The following is an 18,056-nucleotide window of genomic DNA, read 5'->3' on the forward strand; positions in this document are numbered from 1 at the left end:
ACGTTCCTCTAGAACTTTCTTTTGTTGGGAAACATCTTTCCCTTTATTTATCACCAACAGAGGATGTGGAAAGGCAACGGGGAGAAGAAAGATGTTATGCAAATTTTTTAAAAATGGGAATAGAATACGAATAGCGTGTCCAAAGAATGGAGACCTTGTGTTCTGTTCTTTTCAGTCCCGTCTATGTCCATTCAGCTTCAGGCATCCTGCGTTGGACCCTGTAAACGAAGCCAAGTTACAGGGATTATGACCCAGCATGGTGGTGCAGGCATATTGATCAGCATGGGAGCATTGGAAAGGTATTTTCTGCCACTTGTCTACTCATCTGCCTCCCTGTCTCCCTCCTTCCTTGTATTAAAAAAAATAGGTGTGGGCATGGGCAATAGAAAACTCAACCTCATCATGAATAGTTACCCTTCCTCTGGGGCAAAGCCACCCCTTTCCTGCTAACTCACAGGACAAAGGTCTTACTGAGGTTCCTAAAGAGCTGCATTATAAACCACTATGGCACACATTTACCTATGAAACAAACCTTCATGTCCTGCACATGTATCCTGGAACTTTAAATTAAATTAAATTTTAAAAAAGAGCTGCACCTTGTTTGATATATCTGAGTTATGCATTTGACGAGCATACCAATGAATGAGCATATTAACTCCTCCCAGGAACCAAGCTGTGTCTACAGAGAGATCATCATAGAATCTCAGGAGCCCTTCCCATGGGTATGACATCAGAACAACTACAAGAGTCAGAGTCGTCACAGAAAAGGGAAAGAGAAAGAAGGAGGAGGAGGAGAGGGAGGAGAAAGTCATTAGTTTCTTCCTTCAAACAAGGAGCTTGATATCCCATGGATAAAGAAATTGGCTGATTGGATGTCTCCTGTTTTATTTACTGACTTTTGCAACATAGAACAAATTATTTGAAAAGTTTATTCACTGTTTTAGTTTATATATGCTTCCTATAAGAGCCTGTTTTTTTGTCTAGGAAGCCAGAGATGGATATAGAAAAGAGGGACTTGAGAGCAAGACAACTGGTTAGGAATAACACAAATGCAACGTTTCATCCGGTACAAAAAGCGCTGGTCCTGGAGTCAGACGAATGCTCTTTCTCCTCTGCTACATGACTTTGGGGAAATCATTCTTTCTCTTTCCTCATCTTCAGTAAAATTAGATTAACAACTCTGGGTAAAAGAATAAAATGAAGCAGTGGAGGTGAGTGTTTGGTAAATTGTACAAATACAACTTCTCATTGTCTCTGTCTGAATAAGGAGTGTTAGAAAACAGGAACGTTACCACAGGAAAATACCAGGACTAGGTAAAATAATGTCAGCGCTAGCTAAGGCTAAATATATCAGAGATTAAAATATAGACTCAAAACTGTGTCATGATGCTTTGAAACTTAACATGTTGTCTAAAAGTGGAGATTAACATTATCATCTTAGTTTACTTTCTGGTTCTTCCAGGAATGACAGTGAGAACTTGTGACATCCATGAACTCAAAGAAGAAAAGGGAGAGTGGTTTGACACCTTCTCCACCACCTAACCCCAATCCTACTACCTATAACCCTGCAAAGAAGCAGACTGCTTGGGCTTGTGTTTGTCCTTTAATTTATTCATTATCAATTTCACATTTTTTCTTAAGTTTCTATCATAGGGTTAGTTCTTTCTAGATCAAGCACAAGGAAAAACCTCAGTTCTTTTGCACTGATGCATTTCTAAGAGAACCAAGACACAGTTCAGGGAGGATGAGTTGAATAACCCAGTATTTAGAAAAGGCATGCCTCTAAATATGATTATGACCGGCCACTCTGCCATCAGCACCAATCGTCCTTACAAATAATTCACAAAATATAATTAAAGGTGAACTGCAGATAGAGGTCAGTTTTCAGGTTGAATAGATTTTAAAATCAGAGAGTGGCACCCCTATAGGAAATGAAGAAAGCAGAGAAAAATGTGTTTTTACTCTTTAAAATCTAAAAGGTTCTCTTGCTATTATTTCCAGAACAACAACAACAACAAAACAACAACAACAAAAAGAACTCTATTTTCAGAAAATAAAAGAGCACCAATAAAACTATAGCAAGTACAGTGAGACCAGAGGTAGATATTTAGGCTAAATGGACAGAACAGGCATCACTAGATGGCCACAGAAATTATGAAAGAAAATCAAGGCTGTAGCTATCTCTAACCCAATCCAAACCTCAAAAAAAAAAAAAAAAAAAAAAAAAAAAAAAGGTAAAAACAGGTTTTCGTTTCATGATTCTAAATAACCAGTTTAGTTCATTATTTTATGAATCTGCAAGCTGTCGTAGATTTTGTATTTTCAGGTACAAGTTCACATCTACACAATGACAAACACCTAGGGCATGTCTAAAATATTGTCAAACACCAGGCTGTTTTGCCTACATAATTTCAAGTATCCAGACACACCATTTAGCAATTTCCAGTGTTTGATTTGGCTCAGAATATCCAAGTTTTTATAACACAATGAAGGAATCCGCAATGAATGGGACATTTTAGCTGTGCCGGACAAAGAATGGTGATCAGACCCAGCTCCCTCTCATGCTGGGTCTTCAATGTGATGACATGGTCAACACAAGGTTCTGGGGTTTCTGCCCCACTTCTTTATGGGCCATCGTGACCAGGTGTAACTCAGATGTAACACTAACCAAGAAGAGAATCAGAGAACTAGATGCCTTGCTTTGTTTTTTACCATATTGTACTTTTTTCCTCTCACCTATTTCTTAGAGTTTAATATTTGTATACTTTATTCATTTTTAATTGTGGCAACAAATATATAAAATTTTCCATTTTAATGATTTTTAAGTGTACAGTTCACTGGCATTAAGTACAACAATCACGTTAGCCACGTCCAGATCTTTTTCATCTTCCCAAATTGAAACTCTGTACCCCTTAAACAACAGCTCCCCATTCTTTCCTCTCCCCAACCCCAGGTAACTACTATTCTACTTTCTATCTTTATGAATTTGACTATCCTAAGTACCCTACATAAATGGAATCATACGATATTTGTCCTTCTATCTCCACTCTATTTTGATATTGCCAGAAAATCCAAAAGTTAGAAAGAGTTAAACCCGGGTATGATCAATAAAACTAAAATAACAAATATGTATGAATACTGGCCATCTTCTGGGTTCTGAGTTAGATGCTTTCTCTTTGATATCTGTCTTTACTACATAAAGATAAGTTTTAAACTATGCATTTGTTGTAGAAGACCAAAGGTTTAGCTTCTTCTCCCCCCAAAAGACATCTTTAAGTAGGCTTTACTATAGGAAGAAAACCTGCAGTAATGCTTGCCCTTGCCTTGGGGAAATAAGGAATAATAGGAGTATAATAATGCTTTATCTATCAAAATCTTCAGACGCAAAGAAACAAAATAAAAGGCTGATGATTTACTACCATTATCTGCAAGCTCTTTCACAGAGGCCTTGTTTTGTTTAGGGACATCTACAATTAGAAAAGAAATAGACATACCAACTTTGTTTTCTCAGCAAGAGCTGCTGTACGTTTGGTACAATCGATTTCTTTTTCCTTTTTAAAAAATTAAGATATTCATTATCTACAAAGCAACCTTAGAGGGACAGATTGAGGATTTAATTTCAGATTTTCATGTCTGACTCTCATAACCAGATGGTCTTTACACAATGGAAGTTTTGTACCATCAGTCATAATTGTTTCTTATCACTACTATTATTAATGTTATTAGTAAAAATAATGTTGAAATCACTTAAACGTCCTTACTGAATAGTCCTGTTGATTTGCTCCTCATCTCCCAGTGCACATTTTAACTGATCAGGCTAATACTCATTAAGACCCTAGAAAGTGCTTTCTCTCCTGATGACGTTAAAGAAAGTGCACAGGTTCTTGCTATCAGTAGCAATTTGTTTATAGCGGCTCTTGCCAGAGTTAGAGTTAATACTTTGGTTTTTTTTTCTTTTTTCTTTGTGTTTTTGTTTTTTGTTTGTTGTTTGTTTGTTTTTTGAGCAAGAGTCTTGCTCTATCCTGGCTAGAATGCAGTGGGGTGATCTTGGCTCACTGCAATCTCTGCCTCCCAGGTTCAAGTGATTTTCCTGCCTCAGTCTCCCAAGTAGCTGGGATTACAGGCGTCCGCCACCATGCCCAGCTATTTTTCATATTTTTAGTAGAGACGGGTTCACCATGTTGGCCAGGCTGGTCTCGAACTCCTGACCTCAGGTGATCCACCTGCCTTGGCTCCCAAATTGCTGGGATTACAGGCATGGGCCACTGCACCTGGCCTTGTTTCTTGTTTAATTATTACTTATTGACAAGATTTTTTTGTTGTTCTCGGCCTTTGGGGGTGTGCATGTGTGTGTGTGCATGCGTGTGTGTGCATGTGTGTGTTGTTTTTGTTTTCTGTGTTTTTTTTGGGGGGGTTGGCTATAGCATATTCGCAATTCTTTTTCTTTTAAATACATTTTATGTGTTTAACCATAGCATGATTCCACTGGATAAGTTTTATTCGATTTTTTTGGGGGTGGAGCAGGGAAAGGTTTTTTAAAAATTGAAATATGACATCCATATCATTAGAGTTTTAAAGTTAGTAATATGCTTAAGGCGGATTTTTTATGGTTAGCAAAGCTGAGAGGTTCTGACACCCAAAGGATGCAAGAAGAGATAACTTACATAAATGTATATGGTGCCCCGGAGGTGCCGCAATTGTATTATGGGGTTTCTCATGAACGGCCTTGGTTCAAACAGTAGAACAGTGAAGCAAAGCTAAGTGGTTCTGTACCGGATGGGCTGTGCATGTGACACATTACACTGCAAACAGAAGTACCTTTCAGTGCCAGAGAGTTTACTAGGAGGCACTAGAATATGAACTAGCACAAAATATCTGAGGAAATGTATATCTTATTTAAAAATGTTTCTTTAAAACAGCCACTGCATTTCTTTAAAAAGCCACTAGCTTTAAAATGGATAGCCTAACAGATTACATGGAATAATCTGAAAATGATAAGGTCTGAAGCTTAGCAAAGAATATATTTAATACATAAACTGGAGAATGTAGAAAATAGGATGGTATGATATGATTGATTGATTGAACTATTTCTTAGAGATTTCAATCAGCCCTGAAGTTTATTTCTTCCTATTTTGAAAACTGCATTTTCTTTTTTTAAAATTTTGTTTGTGAAGTGCTTGCTTATACTGATTTTGTAACTCCTGAAAGGCAAAAAGCAAATAATTATGAAGAAAGAGGTTCATGGCAGAATTCTAGTCAAGTACCACTTCTTATACGAGCAATTATACATAATGCTTAATTGTTTTATATGTGTGAGGCAGTCTTGTCAAAATCAACGATCCTCAATGGAACAAAAAGCAAGTGTTTTCGCTAGTAAGCAGCATCACAAACATACGATTTTTCATAGCTAGGATTTACCTTGGAGAAAATGTCATTTCACCCCATTATTTTACATGTGACGAAGTGAGATGTCCATATAATTTCTAGATGAAATAATAAAACAAGATTTAGTTATTATCTTTTAAAAAGATTAGCCACAGAGATGTTGATAAATTAGTACTCCCATTGCAAAGATATCCTTCTTCTATGCTGTTAAACACTAGAGACCATGTGGCTTATTCAACTACTATAAACCAAAATGATACTAGTTGCTATCATTTATTGAGAACTGACTGTGTGCTACGCTCAGTTCTAGACACTTTCCATATATTATCCCATTTAACCTCAAAATAACCCTTCAAAATAGATATTTTCATTCATATTTTATGGCTAAAGAAACTAAGGATCAGGTAACACCACAAGTTAAGGTGGCAGAATTACTATTGTAACTTAACGAGAGTCATAAAACCTACTTGCAATTATTTATTTAAAATATAGAAGGTAAGTATCCAGCAAAGAATTTCAAATGCCAGTAGTGAATACAGATGCTTCACAACTTTCTCCACACATCTACCTCCTTGTGGACAGATTTCTCAACTGAATAAGACTACCAAAAACAGCTGTCAGCGTATCCAATCATAGTCAGGTTTTATTTCTTCATACATCTGTATTGTTTTATAATGTGAGATTATAACTAGCATTCACATTAGACAACCAGAGAAGAAACTTTGATAAAAGACCAAATTGGGCCAGGCGCGGTGGCTCACGCCTGTAATCCCAGCACTTTGGGAGGCCAAGGTGGGTGGATTGCCTGAGGTCAGGAGTTCAAGACCAGCCTGGCCAAGATGGTGAAACCCCATCTCTACGAAAAAAAAAATATATATATATATATTTATACATTTTATATAATATACATTTATAATAATATATAAAAAATATACATTTTATATAATTATATATATATATATACACACACAAAAATTAGCCAGGCATGGTGGCGCATGCCTGTAATCCCAGCTACTGGGGAGGCTGAGGCAGGAGAATTGCTTGAACCTGGGAGGCAGAGGTTTCAGTGAGCCAAGATCGTGCCACTGTACTCCAGCCTGGGTGACAGAACAAGGCTCCATCTCAAAAAAAAAAAAAAAAAAAAAAAGAGAGACCACATTGATTTAAGGGTCTCAATACAAGGACTTGGTACGTATTTGTGTTTCAGAAATATGCCCATTGGCATATCTGCAACTGTTAGAAGATTTACCTTCTCAGAAGATGAGATATTACAAACTCAATATTGACAGTGATACAGGAAACTAATAGGTTTTCCAGAGGCTAATTATAAACAGGTGGTGGCTGGGGCCAAACTCCAGGAATCACAAACCCATTTTGTTAGAGCTCATTAATGCTTCTATTCAACTCCAGGAAAATGTGCACATTCCGCAGCATTATAGGGGGTTTCAGGTTGGCTGATAAAAAACAGGTGATTTTCCCACAAAAAAACTGACCCAGGGATAAAATAAAACAATATAATTAGCCTTCCCATGCAGCAGGGCCTCTCGTGGTAGTCACAGGTGGATTCTGCTGAAGCAATGATGGAAATGCTGTTGTTTAGTGACCAGGTAGGGGAAACTGTGGCAGCCTCACCACAGCTAGTGGTATCCAGGCATGCCCAGGTTGAGCCCAAGCATTGAGGCCTCTCTCTTCTTCCTAATGGAAAGTGCAATGGGATTTTAAAATTTGATCTGAGTGTCTGACTGCTTCAGTGGAGGGCTCTGCAATTTCACATTTCATCTCAGCAGCTAATGTCCAGATCTTGTCAAATCACCACCAAGAATGTACCGCAGGGCTACCCTGGACAAAACCGTGCTGTTCTGTGGCAACTTGCACTCTGAGGGTTCAGTGACTGTGATGCAACCAAATGTGCTTTCCCATGCTAACATTAGAAGGGGGGCTGCTGCTCCCCTCCAAGAACAGCTCGTTTTCTCTTCCACAACCGTCGTAGTGCAAACCTTTTTCAGCTGAGCTGCTAGTTTCAATTCAAAATATCCTATCTTGGTTTTTTCTGCCTTTAAAAAGTGGTAGAACTTATTTTGATAGTGAGACCCTGGAAGATGAAAACAGAAAGAAACCAGTTTTCTTCTTAATTGTTTTCTTGCTGACAATTTTATTGCCATTGTCTTCCGTGTGGCTAATGGTTGTTAGGCTGCTGGTCTCACACCAGTTATTTACGGAAAAAAAAAAAAGGAGGTTAGATGGATTTTTAATATACTCTTTTTCCCAGTTTCTTAAAGATGGGCAAAAAAAGGTGCTACAGACACCCCAAAATGCAGATTGTTCATTAGATAAAAAGTACAAAAGTACTTTCAGGTCGTTTTATGATTGCAGAGGCTGACTGAAGTCTGTTAAGTTTGTATCTCGTACTTGGCAAGATACGAACCTGACTTTTCACATGCTATTTCACTGACAGCCTGTTTTAAAATTTAAAGTCAATTGTAATTACTCTTGATTTAAAGGTCATGAAGTTTACTGATTTCTTTGTATTGCATGGAACAAAATAAATTTTCAAAATATTTTATATAGCCTCAATTTTGAGATCCCTTTGAAATGCAAGAAAATAAAGATCCCCACCACAATAGAATGAAAATTTACCACTATTTGCCACTGGAATTACTATTTGCCACTGAAATTACTACAACTTCAAGATCAACCAAACAGGTTGAATCACTTTAAAATATCAATGGCCTAATGTTTTAAAAGATCATCTTTTTGTAAGTGATGTCATTCTGGAATATTAAAATGTCTTATAAATGTACATTTCAGAACTTAATTCACTCAAATGAATATTATTCCCTTCACAGCAGTTATCTTAAAAAGAAAAGCCATTTTTCCAGTAATAATTTCATTGCTTAAAATATTTTGAGAAGTGTCTTTATTCCTCTTAGGAACTAATAAGAAAACTGTCCTGTTTTTAGTCCTATTTTCTTTTTTTGACTCTAAGTAGCATAAGCCATCTTTCTCATCTACTTAATGTCTAGACCTGGCAATAATTTTTTGTGTTGTTGTTTCCAAAGTTAAACGATCAAAGATCAAAACTCCGTTGCCATCAAAGATATTTAGAAGATTGTGCTACAGGACTTGAGGACAATCTCAAAAAGGGAATTTCAAAAGTACGGTTCAAGCCATGTCAACAAAATTTAGAATGCTATGCTCAACTTCGCAGGGTCAGGGCTCTCAGACGAACGTCACTCACTTTTCTTCTTGTCTTGCCTCTTGTGGCCGATCCCCTGTCAATGGCTGGCTCCTGACACTGGGCAAGCTGCCTGTTTCCCTCGTCTATAAAGTGATGCCAAAGGACTCGATGCCTGCAAAGGATCTTTCCAGTTCTAAAATTCTAGGACAATGATGCATGGTTCTCTATGTGACACTTGATTGTTTTTGTTTGTTTTTAATTAAAAGTCACTTTAGGCCACACCTTTAATGTATTCAGTCATCATATCAGTGATTGGGGATATTTCTTCCATAGTCTCTTTTCTTCTCACATTCTCCTGTATTAACATTTAGTGCCATTTAGGGGCAAGAACAAAGTTTTTATTCCATTGAATTTAGGGCTTGTGGACATTTAAAATTTTTTATTGCAGATCAGAGAATGTATCAACCTTGTGTGTGGGGATAGAGAGAAAAAGAATGTGCAAAGATACTCATGTAATATAAACTTGTTACATTAAAAAAATCTGCCAGCACCCCTAGTTCTCATTATGATGTTAATCTTTCATGTATTATAGCACTAATCTGATTGACTCTATTTACTTTTTAAAAGCTTGGTCCTTCCCTTTTCTGTTGGCATTGCAGCAGCTGCTTACCTTAAAGGAAAAATGATGGTTAAAAAATACTTCCTGTGAAATGCTGCCAGTTGCAGGTATTTGCAGGACATGTCTGGTTCTATTTAGGGTTTTTTCTTTCTTTCTTTAGTATCCTTGGCCATATAACCTGATCTTTTTCATAAGAAATGTCAGCAAAGTCTTTGAATTAATGAACTGTGAAGTGCTCAAAAACATACCATTTCAAGAAGTATCCTGCAAGGATATAAGAGTAATGGGAGGTGATCCTTGAGTTTATAACCAAATATCCCACCCTAACTAAAAAGAACTAAGATAACCACTGGCCCAGGCACAATCTCCTTGAACAAAGACCTAGAGAGGAAGAAGTGATGAGGAGTGGGGGAGGTCAGAACCAGAGTAGCAATCTGGGGAAATGTATTTATGTTAGCCTTTCTAGCTCTGTTGAGCACTTCCGTCAAATAATGGAATTATACCAACCCCCCTATAAAAGATACCAGGTGGAGAATAGCAAAGAGAAGGGAAGAGGTGAGGTGTGTTCAGAAGGTTGATCAAATAAAACTGAATGAAAGGTCCTTGGCTACACCTAATGTAGGTTTTTTCTTTTAATTTTGCCATTAAAAAAAATGCGGTGTCACTCCTTCAATCTTTTTACAATTCTGCATGGTCGAACATTTGAAATGAGTTTGTGTATCACCCTCAGGCGCTGATTCAGACTTGATTGGGGCAAAGCAGACTGCATGTGCTTATTTTTATCCACGTCATTTGGGACGTTATGTCGCCAAAGGAACCAAAAATGTGCTGCTCTATTGCCAAATTATCACCTATCCTTTGATCAGACAGGGCGATGATCCTCAACAAGTTGTGCGACCTTAGTGTAACAGCAATGTCAGGTCAACTTGAGAAAGTGAAGAGAGAGCCCTAGACACAAATAAAAAGAAACAACCAACAATCCTTATAATTATCATCATCTGCTGCTTTTCCCTCTTTTGGCAAAGAAACACTCCATCCATTTGCAGAAATCGCCCGCGGAAACGTTACATCAAAACTAATCACAACGATTAAAATCAGCTTTTCTGTGCAAGAGGAGGGTAAAAAGCAAGTTGGAGGCTGGAATGAGACTGCTTTTCCAACAAAAAAAATCTGGAAAAAAATTTCCTATGTGTATATTTCTCTATAGGTATATGTAGAGCTTTATTTTTGAAGGAGATCAATTGTCTGCCCTGTGATCAGTTAATTTGATTTAAGTTTTATTTTGGAGATTGATTTAGACTAGAGGTAGAGGCATGAGCTAATTGTATCCTGATCCTTGCCTTGAGGGGTTTCAAAGCCCTGGAGCAACTCTTCTCTGTATTTTGTTCTGTCTACCTTAGCCAAGCTATTGCATTTCTCTCTGGTGTGGCGAGCCGAGCAGATCGCTGGGAGAGAAATCGGAAAAGGGGGGAGAGGAAAAGGAAAAGGGGACTTGGAGAGAGACTTTGTGCTTCAATGTTTCAGGTAAGATCTGACGGTTTGGGTTTGTTATTATTTGCTAAGGAGGGTATGGCTGGGACTTTGGGCGCAACTCGCTTTTACGCATGTGCCAGGCATGGGGCGAGAGCGCGGCACACTCGCACACACGCCGCCCGCCGCGGCGGGCGACTAGGAATCCGCTCGGACCCGCGGCGGGGCAGGGGCCGCCGCCTCCTACCGGGCTGCCGCTCCCACTTCTCGGCTTTCTTCCTCCAGTAGGAGCCGGCGCGAGCAGGGCGGAGCAGAGCGGGCAGGAGGAGCGGGTGCGGCCAGCTGGGGCCGCGGCCGGGGGCCGGGAGCCGGCTCGCCGGGGCCGGGTTTCCGGATCTCGGGGCCGGGTTCCGGATCTCGGAGAGGAGCCGCCGCTCCGCGCGCCAGCCTCCCCGGCGGCCGTTCTGCCGCGGCTCTCCCCCGCCCTCCCCGAGCCCCTCCCTCCTCCCCCGAGCGTCCCTTTCTTCCCCGACGCAGAGCTCCGCGCCCGCGAACCGGCCCCGCCGAGAGCGCCCAGCGCCGCGGGGGCGCCCAGAGCCAAGCGCACATCCCTGCGGGGCGCGCAGGGGGCGGCGGCGACCGGGGCTGCGCTCCTGCTGGGGGTAGGGGGCCCGCCACCCTCTTCTCGCAGGCAGCCTCGGCGGCGCCCCCGGGCGCCCCGTGAAAGACGCCATTGTGGCGGCCGAGCGGATTGGGGCCCGAGGCGGTTTTTTCTTCCCCCTTTTGCCCGGGCCGGACCGCGCCGCTCCCCTTTGTGAGCCGCGGCCGGTGCCAGGCGCTCTTCGTCTCAGGCCGGGCTGATCCAGATTCGTCGCCTCTACCCACCCGGGCGCCTTTAAAGCCCCCTCCCACTCCCTCCCATTTCCAGCCCCCCTCCCCCTTTTGGATGCAAACGTTTCATTTATTTTTAAAAAGCTCTCATTCCTCTTCCTCCCCACCTCCTCCCCGGATAAAGGGCATGGCACATGCTCCGGATTAGAAGTCTCCTTGGGAGCCAGGGAGGGGGTGGGGGCGGCGCTGGGACGGGGGGTGAGGATGCGAGCGCTGCAGGTAATGGCTGTGGCTTTGCTGCGCTCGCTTCTTCTCCGCGCCGCCGGCAGCGCCAAGTCCGGAGCCCGCATCCTTCCCTCCCCTCCTGGCGGCCTAGGTTCCCTTAAAGGGACAGAGTTTCCCGGTCGCCTCTGGCCGCCGTCTGAACCAGCGCTCGGGCCGCAGAGGTGGGCGGAAAGGATGCTGTTTGGCTCCTTTCTGACCTCTTTCCTCCTCCGCTCCCCCCAACTCCCGTCGCCCCCCTACCCACTCCCGCCACCCCTCTTTATTGAAATGTGAAGTGTGCTTCTTCTCCTTCCCCCAAGAGGGACCTGGCTGGAAAACAGAGTCCGCGCCTCCTGGAAAAAGAACGGGGTGGGGGACGCGTAATGGTGAATTCGCGTTTAAAGTGAGGTCGAGCCCCAAAACATCCAGGAAGAGGAAAGCAGACCTGTGGTGCAGGAATCCCTTACCTGCACGCGCGCTCCGCACAGCCGCCCCGCCACCGCAAACTTGCGAACTGTCGCGGGTAGACAGTGTCTGCCTTTGTGCTTTCGAACACTTGCACTGTCGTGGAAATGATTTTCTGGTATCAAAACGTTTTCAGTGACTGTGCTTCGGGGGTTCGGCTGGGCGGAAGCCAACTAAGTTAGCAAAGTCGCAAATGGGGGCGCTGGCTTTGTACGTGGAGAATGGCACGCGAGAACTGTCCAGGATCCCAGTGGCACTGGCTTCTTCGCTAAAAGGTGCACCGCAGCAGGCAGGAGTAATTTGGTACAAATGTATGACCTTTTAGATAATAGAACTGGCTGCTTTCAAGCAAATCCTTGACTATGCGTTGTGTGTGCGTGTGTGTGTCTGTGTGTGTATCCTGGGTGGTACTGGGAGACGTAACAGTTTAACATATTCTTTAAGAAACGGTTGCCTTCTGTTTTCAATCAACTAAGCTGGCAGCTAGAGATACAAGTTTATTTGAGAATACCCTCTGGGTACCAAGCATGCTTGGATTGTTTTAGCAAATTAAAAATGAGCAAAATGCTTTTACCTTCTCAGCAGTAGACTCCTTAAGAGACCTCCTGTTTTGTGTGTATGTGTGCGTTTTTTAGAGAAACATTTTCTGTGTGTATCTCAAATGTGTTTTTAATGTGGAAAAGGAGAAAATAAAGGATTTTAAAAGGCTGAGGCTGATGCTGTAGAATGATTCATTAAACCTGATTCTACATCAAGGAATTCACCTACATATATGGGAATCTGTGGCAACCAATAGCCTACTTGGTGAATTTAAAATAGCAGTGGATCCATTTGTCTCCTGGATAATGGGCAGTGTGCCGATTTATTCCTCGTGTTTGTATTTGTGTGGCATTTGGCTTACTACGAGGGGCTGATGTTCAGGAAACTAAAACACAGACTGCAACAGTTTGACTCGGGAGTCCTGCTGCTGCCTGAATGGAAAGAATTGTGAGCAGTTGTTATGATGACAGTAGGTTAAATGTTTACTAATTAGGTTGCAAAGGTGACCATGAAACTTTAAAACTTTGCATCACGGAGAAAACTTCATCGGGTTAGGCTTATGTTTGTAAGAAGAAGGTAACTAATTAGGCAAAAATGTCACACAGCCGGGAAGAAATTTTGAAATGAATTGAGGGTGAAAGATATTTGGCAAAAATCTCTCACCACAGTATGCAAAACGACTGCAGTGATTTTGCTGTATTAATTATGCCTGAAGCACAATATATAAAGTTCTCCAACACACACTAGAGGTCTCTCTTCTAGCTGTAAGATTTTTGTGTTTGTAATTCTTTGCCAGGGCTTGCATAGTAGGGGTGCACAGTAATAGCTTGTTTCATATTTACTTAAGTAATAGTGATTTACTGACCATTCAACTTACTCTGATGCGAGATATTTATTTTTGGGGAAGCCTTCAGTAATCATTGTACAAATTATACCACTTAAGTATTAGGAAAGTAACTTCAGTAAGACTTCAACTAGATGATGATGAAAGCATATTATTCGATTTGCGTTGAATAATGCATTATGGACCTTTTGGCATCAAATTATTTATCCAAAGCAGTTTAGGTTTTTAAATGTAAGAGTAATTAGTGACAGATGTATTTTATCAGAGAACTTTCTTAAACCTCCATTTAGCTCTGCATTTAGCAATAGCAATTGCTTGCACAAATGCTTTCTTGTCTTAATGTTTCTGAATCAGAGTGATAGTTTTCTACTTCTGATGTGATGTTTTTAGCTAAGATCTTTTCCCATTTGCATTGCATTTGAGTCATTCAAATGATGTTTGTGAGCCATTAGTTCACCAACGTTTTTATTTAGTTGTTTATTAAACTGCATTTCTGAACCTTGTTTTGGACTGCGTTTATAATTTCCCAGGCAAACAGCATTTATTTGCTCCATCTTTAGGATGAACTATCTTGGGAATAAAAATGAAATTTTTGGATGCAAGAATGTATGCTTATTTTAATAGCTTACTCATGCAGAAGTGAGACACAACTCGCTCTGGCTTTTCATTCATAAAAACGTGCTAGATGTAAATAATGTTTTGCTTGTTGATGAGTTTGGTTTGAGATAACTGAAGAAAACAAAACAGAGAGATTATCCTTTAAGCATAATAAGCCTGTGTTCATTAGGTCCATTCATTCATTCACTGAACAAATATTTGTGCCTGCTGTGTAAGAACTACTGTGTTAAATGCTGGAGACACAATGGTGAGAAAAAGCATTCAAAGCCTCCAATCTCATGGAGCTTATAGTCCAGAGAGGCAGACATTCATCGAATAATTGAACAACTGACAGAGATGAGTGCTTTGAAGGAAAAGGAATATGGGGTTCTGGCAGCATTAACTTAAAGAGGGCCAAAATGGCCTGGACCAGGATCAGAAGTGCCACACACTAAGATCTGAAGGATGAAGGGGCCTGGGCAAGAGAGAGAGAACAGAGACTAAGTTCCAGGGAGAAAGAAGAAGGAACAGTATTTTACCATGCCAGGAGAGGCTTAGCAAAGGGGGAGGAACTAAGGGCTTAACTGGCTGGAGTAAGAGACGGAGGAAGCAGTGATGCAGACTGCAGGGACAGGCACCTGGTCTTCACCCTATGAGTAAATGATGGGGAGGATTGGGAGAGGGGCAGCAGTAATCAGATTGGTGTTTGGAAAGAATAACTTTGCTGGCACTCTGGGAAGTGGTTAGAGGGACCCAGATGGATGAAGCATAGCCCTTGGAAGGCTATTATAGTCATCCAGGCAAGAGAAGATATAGCTGGGGTTAGGGTAGGGGAAATACTGATGGAAGGGTTTGAGATCTATGTAGAGGGGAAAGTTTACAGAACCTAATAAAGAGTTGGCCATAGGTGAACAAGAAGAGAGAAGTGTCAAGTGGACACCTAGGTTTCAGGCATGTTAATTGAATAGACGCGGGAATTCTGAAGCCCGGGTGGATTTTGTATCTTTCACGTCATTTCTAATAGCCAGATTAAGTAGCAGTGAGAAGCCTCATTCACATCCAGTGTAACAGCATTCACAAAGGAAACCAAAGCATCTAGTCATTCTTTAATACCTCCATTTGTTCAACAATTGGGTCTGGAGTGCCTACAGTGTTATCAGGCACGCATCGGCCTGCTCTTTTTATCCTGCTATCCAAAATGCCTTTTCCTTTATGAAGTGTATCATGTGGTTCCATTTATCCAAGTCTGACTAAGTTGGAATTCATCATTGAAGTAGGCCTATGTTGAGCCTTCTGAAACAAACGTGTGCCTTATAGTGTAAATTAATTGTGTTAAAATATTATAAACGTGTCAGATGATTATAAAATGAATGGTTGGACGCTTTTTAAAAGTCTGTTTACATACAAATAACTGACACAATTATGCAAATCTCTCAACTGAAAACACTTTGAATATCACTCTCTCCGTAGGGGTTTGATGTACAAATGCAATTCCATAAGCTACTTTTCTTGGTGGTTCTCATGTGGATGGCCCTGAGGGCAAACTCCAGTTGGAAAAACAACGGTCATTTTGGCCTATTCCTTTTTCTCTATAAAAATGGGAATGATGTCATCTCTCTAACCTGCCTTATAGGATTGTTAAGAGGAAAAATAAGAGTATGTCCAACTGAAGTGCATATAAGTAGTATCAATCAACCCCAAAGGGCACTTTCTCTGGAGGAGCCACCCCAAGTCTGGCCCCTGCCATCTCAGTCCCTCGGTCCACATCAGTCTCACCTTATCTCAGCTGCCTCTGAAACCCCAGGCACTGGTAACATCCATGGCTAAGATTTAGGGAACAAGTAGCAGAGGCCGTCTGGAATACCTACCTCCCTGAGCCCTCCAAACAAGACTGTGAGGCAATTAGTATTCTGCACCCATCTTATTCTGCACCCACCCTAGATAACAGGCCCGAAACCTCGGTGTCCACTTGACACTTCGTCTTCTTGTTCACCTGTGGCCAACCCTTTACTAGGTTTTGTGTACTTAACCTTCTTCTTCTTCTTCCTTTTTTTTTTTTTTTTTTTTTTTTTTTTTGAGACGGAGTTTTGCTCTGTCACCCAGGCTGGAGTGCAGTGGCTGGATCTTGGCTCATTGTAACCTCCCCCTCCTAGGCTCAAGCGATTCTCCTGTCTCAGCCTCCCGAGTAGCTGGGACTACAGGTGCCCGCCACCATGCCTGGCTAATTTTTCTATTCTTAGTAGAGGTGGGGTTTCACCATTTTGGCCAAGCTGGTCTCGAACTCCTGACCTCAAGTGATCCGCCCACCTTGGCTTCCCAAAGTGCTGGGATTACAGGTGTGAGCCACTGCACCCGGCCAACTTTCCCTTCTAAATAGATCTCAGACTCTTCCATCAGTGTTCCCCCTACCCTAACCCCAGCTGTATCTCCTCTTGCCTGGAGGATTAGAAAGGTTATGTGCCTTGCCTGAAGTCAAAGACTAGGCTAGTGGCAGAGCAGGGATTCTAACTCAGCTGGCTGACTACAAAACCCCGCCATTAGCCCCCGTTAGCCATTCTGCTTTCTCATCTACACCCATAGTCCTTTCTGTCCAGGACATACTATTTAAGCCCTTTTCAAGGGCACTTGGCAGAGGGCTTGCTTGTTCTGCCACCGGCTTCCATTCCTCCTGTCTCTCTTCACCCCCACCTCTGTATCTCCCTGCCACACCAGCACCCTACTGTGACGCCAAGAGGGAAAGAAAAAAACCAAAAACAGTGTGAGGTTGTTGTGAGAGATTGTTGTGATCAGAACATGTGAATTGGTCTCTATCTCTTGCTGAGCAAATCGTTTACTCACAAGTACGCTGTCATGCTGACCAAAATAGGGATTTGTTTTCTATCCAATGGGAACTGAACAATTCGGCCCTTGCTGCCGACACCAACGCTATTAAGAAGAAGAGTTATGAACTGAAGAGAATGTTAACGAGATAGATTTCAAATGCTGGCTAGAGGAAGGGATATTCTTCCTGACAAATCTTTCCAAAGCATCTACTGCTATCATCAATTACTTGTTTTTGTAGCACTTTCACTTTGCTGGAAATTTGTAGCCAATGGAACAGAAAATGTGTGTAAAACAAAAGACCCAGACTTTCTATGTGAGGGAGAGAAAAAGCTACATTGATCCATGGTACTGATCCTTCTCTATCCTACCCATCGATTCCCACCACCCCATATGCAAATCCCACTCCATCTCTGTCTGTGCTGTATTTTCTTGGTTAAATTACTGCATCTCTCTAAGCTTCAGTTTTCTGAACTACAAATGAAATAATAATATGAGATCATTGTAAAGGAGATAATAATAGTCCTAGAGTTGTTCAGAGAATAAAATGAGATGTAACAGGATGTATATGCCTAACACAAAGAAAGCACTCAGAAAATATCCATATATTGTTAAGAGCAGGGACTGTGTTTATTCACCTTTGCTTTCTCAGTTCCTTAATACAGTGCCTGGCACACAGAATAAGTGCCCAATAAATAACTGTTGGGTACGCGAACATACAATTTCAGAGAACACAATAATAAAGCCTGATGTTGATTTCACTTCTCTGTGAGTACTTTTTGCCATTGACAAGAGGACCCAAGTTCTGCCAGATGCCCTCACCTGCTGGTTATGGGCTTTTTCTAACCAATTAGATGAATCATTTGGGAACAGATCAAATTTGATCTGGGGAAGCACTGATGCTAAGTAGGACATTGCCTCAAAGATGGTCCTGTTTTGCCCTTTGATTACTCACGTGGAGGTCGTCCTGTGCACAGTTGTCATGGGATTTCTGAAATCTGCAGACACTTATCCTGTGAAATGATGCAAATACACCACTAGGT

General features: G+C 41.5%; 1 protein-coding gene across 1 annotated transcript in view; it reads left to right on the forward strand.

Moving 5' to 3' along the window:
- Positions 1-10,598: 10,598 nt before the first annotated feature.
- Positions 10,599-18,056, forward strand: part of KCTD1 (potassium channel tetramerization domain containing 1) — a 203,912-nt gene continuing 196,454 nt past the window's right edge. Inside the window, exon 1 of the mRNA XM_030810621.1 lies at positions 10,599-10,706. Coding sequence (XP_030666481.1) covers positions 10,698-10,706 — 9 coding nt within the window. The 5' untranslated portion in view covers positions 10,599-10,697. The remainder of the gene's footprint in view (positions 10,707-18,056) is intronic.

This window comes from Nomascus leucogenys, chromosome 4 (assembly GCF_006542625.1).
Source record: "Nomascus leucogenys isolate Asia chromosome 4, Asia_NLE_v1, whole genome shotgun sequence".
Taxonomy (NCBI): domain Eukaryota; kingdom Metazoa; phylum Chordata; class Mammalia; order Primates; family Hylobatidae; genus Nomascus; species Nomascus leucogenys.